At 42.1% G+C, this 7,373-nt stretch overlaps 1 protein-coding gene across 1 annotated transcript in view; it reads left to right on the forward strand.

Moving 5' to 3' along the window:
• The first annotated feature begins 1,051 nt into the window (after positions 1-1,051).
• lin52 (lin-52 DREAM MuvB core complex component) overlaps positions 1,052-7,373 on the forward strand; it is a 26,139-nt gene continuing 19,817 nt past the window's right edge. The window contains exons 1-5 of the mRNA XM_031580681.2: positions 1,052-1,142; positions 1,870-1,944; positions 3,157-3,194; positions 3,322-3,388; positions 4,321-4,404. Coding sequence (XP_031436541.1) covers positions 1,124-1,142; positions 1,870-1,944; positions 3,157-3,194; positions 3,322-3,388; positions 4,321-4,404 — 283 coding nt within the window. The 5' untranslated portion in view covers positions 1,052-1,123. The remainder of the gene's footprint in view (positions 1,143-1,869; positions 1,945-3,156; positions 3,195-3,321; positions 3,389-4,320; positions 4,405-7,373) is intronic.

The raw sequence follows: 7,373 nt of genomic DNA on the forward strand, positions 1-7,373 counted from the left end.
AGTGATACACTACACACTCACAGACCGGTGATACACTACACACTCACAGACCGGTGATACACACTCACAGACCAGTGATACACACTCACAGACCCTACCTGGACCAGTGATACACTACACACTCACAGACCGGTGATACACTACACACTCACAGACCGGTGATACACACTCACAGACCAGTGATACACACTCACAGACCCTACCTGGACCGGTGATACACACTCACAGACCGGTGATACACTACACACTCACAGGCCGGTGATACACACTCACAGACCGTTGATACACACTCACAGACAACCCATTTGTGCTCTAATCTGCTGCTGTGGTTCTGTTCTGCTGTAGATGACAGAATGTGTTATGGTCCTCAGTTTTCAGAATAGATTGCGACGAAGCAAAGAGTATTTTTTTTTATAAACAAAGGTTCAAAACATATCATGTTACATACATACTATTTTTCTGTCACAAAGGTTTATCATGTAAAGTATTTTATTGTAACCGACTAGGTAGTTGCACACTCTGACCTTGATGTATTAACGTAGGGAAATTATTTGTTCAGATGTCAGCGTACCACATTCATACACGAAACTCAACAAAACGTATTTATATTAGAGCAGTGAAACCTCAAAACATAGTTTACTTTTACATACGAGAACTGAAGAATTAACTGAGATATTTTTAATGATTTTTCTGAGTAGCCTTACAGTACTAATTCATTTTGTGATCAAAAGTAGTCACAATAACACTAAGTGCCTTCCATATAGTACTGTAACATTGAATGTGAAACAATAAATGATATGATTTGTGAAAAATGGCTTTGGGTTATGTGTATTTAAATGGCAGAGAATCCATGTGTATACTTTATAATAACATTGTTATAAAATGTCAGACTTAAGATGTATAATGAGTTTGCTTACAGAAGGTAATGTAAAATTCTGTGATGTATACAGAATTATAATTATACTGTTATGCGTTAATAGTAAATACTGGACTACTGAATGCAGTCGGGAATGGAAGACTCGATGAATTAGTAGTGCGTCACCTGCAGGTTGAAACGTGCCACGTCGGTCCTCGAGCAGAATCCAATCATTGGCTGGAAAACATCACATGTAGAGTTGTTAAGATGGCGTCTCCGAATGGAGGTAAATTCTAATTCTGTCTTCAGATGTGTTGTGTGTTTATACTGTCATTTCATACCAACGTGTAATAAATACACATACAATGTTAAGCAGCATTAGTTGCTGTTCCATTATGAAGTGCATAACAGTGTTTGTTGATGCTAAGCCGTAATTACTAGCGATTGTTGTATTTGCTCTCCACTTTCAAATGGTCAGAATGTTATTGTCAGACCAATCATAACGTTAGCTAGCTAAATAGCTAGCAAGCTATCATATTTTGCAAATGGTCTTGCAGTTAGCTAGAGAGGCAAGTTACGTTAATAAAGTCAGTGTGTTGGTTTTTGCAAACAACACGCAACTTGTTCTAAAAGTTAGTGGCAGAGACGGACAGCTTTATTATCTCACGTCTCTGCTAACGTTCTGAAGGTGGTCTAAGCTATTGACGTTATCGTATGGCTTGCTATATAGCTTATCAGTTTAGCAAACAAGGCTAAGTCTACATTAGTCTGGATGAGCTGCATCTAACGTTACTGTTGATTATTTAATGTTAACTGTAAAAGGCTTAAGTCTCAAGTTCTCTTGAGGTGTAGTAACATATTGTATACCTAGGTAGGACCAGTGATTATCATTAACACCAGCAAATAGTGTGAAACTTGTTACCAAGTTGGTGGTCGACATCATAGTCGACGTTCAACTAGATTTTCAACGCTTGCTGTCTATTGCTCCTAACACAGTATTTTCATTTTAAAAGGTGATGATTTTGAATCCTCTCTACTAAGTTTTGAGAAGCTCGACAGGGCCTCACCCGACCTTTGGCCAGAACAACGTAAGTTATCAGTCAGATCAGTTTAAACTAAAACTGACCAAACACCGGCGTCAAGCTACGACTTTTGATTCTCCATTTTTAATAATCACTTATTAAAGTTATCACATCTTTCGTGGTGCCCCACACTGTACTGCGCTGTCCAACACAGGAGTGCTGATTTCACTTGAGCTATTCATGAGCCCGACCCCAAGGCTTTACTTTCAAATAGTATAGAGCAGGTATACAGCTGGTAAGAAAAAGAGTAAGATTTAGATGTTTACAAAGCATCTTTAGTATTATAACAGTAAACAATGCTTCTTACCAAAGAGACATAGCCTATGTTACGGTTACGCATGCTCATATCAATCATGAAACCTTCATAAAATCCTATAATAACAAATGCAAAAATACGTCATCAGACAAATCATAGGGACATTTTTCAACCTACATGAACGAGAGACCACTTCTGAATGAAGGCTGGCTGATCATATAGTCATATACCTCAAAAATAAAATTGTGTGAAACACAATTTGAGGCCAAACGAAAATGGTCGGACGGAAAATATTTCAGAACTGTACTAGTTTCATTTTTTAAGCCTTTTACAATGCTACATTTGCCATTATGCCGTTTGTGCCATTGTTCTAACTAGTCTATCTACTGTGCATTTTGCCTGCAGTAACTGAAATGATCTGCAATGTGTGCAGATCACATCAAAAGTTCTAACATGCAATACCTCTCATCTACATGAGGAGATCAGGAGACATTGGTTCTGATAAGCACAACCCTAGGCTACGAAAGCATATATTCTTCATGTTGTAAGTGAATATGAAAGACAGAAAGTCAGACAAGTTTAAGCACAAATTGCTTAATAAAATAAAAAAAAAAGTTTTGGTGCATTATGCCAATGGTGTGAATAAGGAGATTTGTGTGAATAATTTCAAATGGAGTGAATTGAAGTCAGTGGACACTGTAGAAGAATAGAGGTATGCAAAAAAATACATAAATAGTGTTGGATAGCTTGACGCCGGTGAATGAAATCCACTGAACCCAAACGGAACTGGTTACATTCAACATGTGATTCATTTGTGTATTAAGCCATGTTTTCACTGTTCAACAGTGCCATGAGTGTGTGTGTGTGTGTGTTAAGCCATGTTTTCACTGTTCAACAATGCCAGGAGTGTGTGTGTGTGTGTGTGTGTGTGTGTATTAAGCCATGTTTTCACTGTTCAACAGTGCCAGGAGTTTCAGAATTTGCGGCATCTTTTAAAAATGTGAGTGGTGTAATTATTAATACCTTTCACAGCATATAGTCATATAGTCTACTACAGCCTATTCCTGAGGCTATTATATAATATAATAATATGGTGCATTATCAATAACTGCCTTCTGTTTCTGCAGCCTATCACAAACTCTCCGCCCAAATGGATGGCTGAACTGGAGTCTGAAGACATTGAAATGCTAAAAGGTAAACATTCCTCATGGCCATCAGGAAGCACTCTGTGTCACTTGGCCATCAGGAAACACTCTGTGTCACTTGTTACTGCAATCAGTGTTTCCCCATGTGGTGTTAAGTGTAGTGTGTGAAGCCATGTGGTGTTAAGTGTAGTGTGTTAGTCCATGTAGTGTTAAGTGTAGTGTGTGAAGCCATGTGGTGTTAAGTGTAGTGTGTGAAGCCATGTGGTGTTAAGTGTGTGAGGCCACGTGGTGTTAAGTGTAGTGTGTTAGTCCATGTGGTGTTATGTGTAGTGTGTGAAGCCATGTGGTGTTACGTGTAGTGTGTTAGGCTATGTGGTGTTAAGTGTAGTGTGTGAGGCCATGTGGTGTTAAGTGTAGTGTGTGAGGCCATTAAGCCACATATGCAGTCCTGTGTGCTTTGTTTCTGTAAGGCTACTCTTTCACCGAATCTTCTCTTGATAAGCATTTAGAGTAACTATCATTTATTCCTTCCAATAAGTACAGTAGAGTGTGTTTTCTAATTCTATGGTATTCCATAGTAACTCTATGGTCTTTGGTTGAAGCCCTGCACTGCATTGCTTTGTTATTTATTTGCTGCGGCAATGAAAATATGCTTGTCGCCTTTTTTGTGTAATTGTGATATTTTTATTAGACGGAAATGATACATGATATTTGTGTATATATGTGTATGTATTAGTAATCATTTAGTAATTAGTAATTATCAAACAAAATCAAGGTCTAAAAAACTGAAATGGAGGCTGAATATGTTTGGATCTGGCCGATAGTCCTGTCCTCTTTGTGCTGTCCGCGCACACCCTGATGGTTTTTCACTAATCATCAAATAAAATCAGTCAGTCAAAGTGTAGTAAACAGAATAAATCTACCAAAGTATGTAAACGTTGGTTTTGTGTTATTTGTATGTTTGTGTTTGTGCGGTCCCAGAGCTGGGGAGTCTGACCACAGCTAACCTGATGGAGAAGGTGAAGGGGCTACAGAACCTGGCCTACCAGCTGGGCCTGGAAGAGTGTAAGTCCCACTGCCCTCTGGGGTTAGGACACGAGCGCACACCACACACACAGAACCCAGAGACGGGGGGGGGGGGGGGTTACTAGTGACTGAGTTTGAGTGTTATTGAGTAACCGTTAACTTCATGATTTTTATTTTCTAGTGGCCCTGGCCTTCGTGCCTGTTTGCCTGTTTCACCCTTGGCATTGCATTTCTTTACTTTCACCTGCCCTGGAATTCATAGAAATGCATAAAAACTCTCGTCAAAAATCACAAGATACCTATAATGTACAAGCACAAAATACTTAGAATGTACGATAATAAAATACTTATAATGTACAAGAACAAAATACCTATAATGGACAAGAACAAAATACTTATAATGTACGATAATAAAATACTTATAATGTACAAGAACAAAATACTTATAATGGACAAGAACAAAATACTTATAATGTACACGAACAAAATACTTATAATGGACAAGAACAAAATACTTATAATGTACGATAATAAAATACTTATAATGTACAAGAACAAAATACTTATAATGTACACGAACAAAATACTTATAATGGACAAGAACAAAACACTTATAATGTACAAGAGCAAGAGACGTATGATGTAGAGGAACACTGGGGACACTATGTTTCCGCTGTGCCCTCAGATTTGCATAATAATGGTGGGTCTAAACTCGTCTTTATTTCTGGCAACATGAATGACATAACTTGACTTGTGTCGTCCAAAGGTGAGATCTGACCTCACATTGCTTTCCAGAAAGTGTCGGCTTTGCATATAAGCAGAAAATATCGCTGCCAAATTTCGTCTTTAATTTGGCAGCCAAAGTGCCTCTGTAAGATGTCAGCCAGAAACTCTCTTCACCAGCAGATAGTGAGATGCCAATCTGCCATTCCATGTGTGGCCTCTAGATGGGGCTGTTACCCTGAAGGCTAATTTTCCGGCCCCTGCATCAGCGGTGGCTCCACTGTAATCTCTCCACTTGTTTATCTAATTAAGGCCGTCTTTAATATTGCTAATGTGTTTGCATTAGGACACATATGGCTAGTTAAGCGGCTGGAAATTCACCAGCACATCACCATGCTCTCTCAGTGTTTCACAGAGCAAAGTTTACGCTTTTCTGTCATATTTTGTTCCTGTCACTCACAGTATCATGTCACGGACAGCAGTCTAATTGCAAGGAATTTAAAAAAAATCCAGTCTTAAAGAATTAACGGAGTGTTCTAGAAGGGGCCTGTGACAGGATGCCCTGTGTTGAGGTTAGGGTTAGGGTGCTGAAACATGTGAACGCTGTGTGTTGGGTAGTGAACGCTGTGTGTTGTTTAGTGAACGCTGTGTGTTGGGTAGTGAACGCTGTGTGTTGGGGAGTGAACGCTGTGTGTTGGGTAGTGAACGCTGTGTGTTGGGTAGTGAACGCTGTGTGTTGGGGAGTGAACGCTGTGTGTTGGGTAGTGAACGCTGAAACATGTGAACGCTGTGTGTTGGGTAGTGAACGCTGTGTGTTGGGTAGTGAACGCTGTGTGTTGGGGAGTGAACGCTGTGTGTTGGGAGTGAACGCTGTGTGTTGGGTAGTGAACGCTGTGTGTTGGGCAGTGAGCGCTGAAACATGTGAACGCAGTGAAATCTGTTTTGACGGCTCGCGCTGCATCCCCACCCGTAATCCCATGCGGGTGGATTAGCGCCGTGCTGCTAAGTGCTCCAATTTCTCATATGAGGAAGACGGGTACTTAGCCTCCAACCCGTCCAAACAAAGCCCGCATGGCAACAAAAGCACGGACAAATGACCACCGGGGCCGAACTGGCAGCAGCGAGTGGCGTGGCGTGGCGTGGCGTGGCGTGGCGTGGCGTGGCTCCCGTGTGCATCACGGGCTTTAGATTGAAACTAAAGGCTGGCCGAAGCCTGAGCTCCTGCTCCAGTGAGTCATGTCATTGCTGGATGCACCCTGATGTGCCGTCATCTCCTTGATTATTTCCAGTGTACTCTCGTTTGGCTCTCAGCTGTTTATCCCTGTGCTGGAGCCTGGAGCCTGGCTCTGCCTCTGGACTGTGACTGTGAGCACTCCCAGCCTGTGAGAGAGAGAGAGAGGGGGATGGAGAGAGAGAGGGGGATGGAGAGAGAGAGAGGGATGGAGAGAGAGAGAGAGGGATGGAGAGAGAGAGGGGATGAAGAGAGAGAGAGAGAGGGATGGAGAGAGAGAGAGGGATGGAGAAAGAGAGAGGGATGGAGAGAGAGAGGGATGGAGAGAGAGAGAGAGAGAGAGGGATGGAGAGAGAGAGAGACAGAGACAGAGACAGACATTCAGGGTTTAATCCTCGGCGTGAGTGAGTGATTTCTCTGGGCCTCGTAGTGCAGCCTGGAGATTTCCCCTGTGCACCGTAGTGAGGCAACAACCTACGACACAGGCCGTGTAGGGCTATTGTGCTTTGACACAGGATCCTGACGTTTTTAGAAGAGAAAGAGGGGTGAGTGTGTGTGTGAGTGTGTGAGCGAGAGAGAGAGAGCTCAACGCTGATTTGTGAAATTCCATCAAGAGAGCATGATTAAAGTGTTCTCACAGAGGGTGGGATTACACCAGATGTGATTTGTCAGGGCGCGGATCGGGCCGGCAGAAAAAGAGAAAAGTGAATGAAACATTCAAACAAGAGTGTGTCTGTGTTGTGTGTGTGTGTGTGTGTGTGTGTGTGTGTGTGTGTGTGTGTGTGTTGTGTGTGTGTGTGTGTGAGTCTGTGTGTCTGTGTGTGTGTGTGTGTGTGTGTGTGTGTGTGTCTGTCTGTCTGTCTGTCTGTCTGTCTGTCTGTCTGTGTCTGTCTCTGTGTCTGTCTGTCTGTGTGTGTGTCTGTGTGTGTGTGTGTGTGTGTGTGTGTGTGTGTGTGAGAGAGGAAAAGTGAATGAAACATTCGTTAAACGGAAACTCCTCCTGCGCCACCAGTGCTGCAGACACACACACACCAGACCCCTCTGCCCTCCGCCG

Source organism: Clupea harengus, chromosome 14, assembly GCF_900700415.2.
Source record: "Clupea harengus chromosome 14, Ch_v2.0.2, whole genome shotgun sequence".
Classification (NCBI taxonomy): domain Eukaryota; kingdom Metazoa; phylum Chordata; class Actinopteri; order Clupeiformes; family Clupeidae; genus Clupea; species Clupea harengus.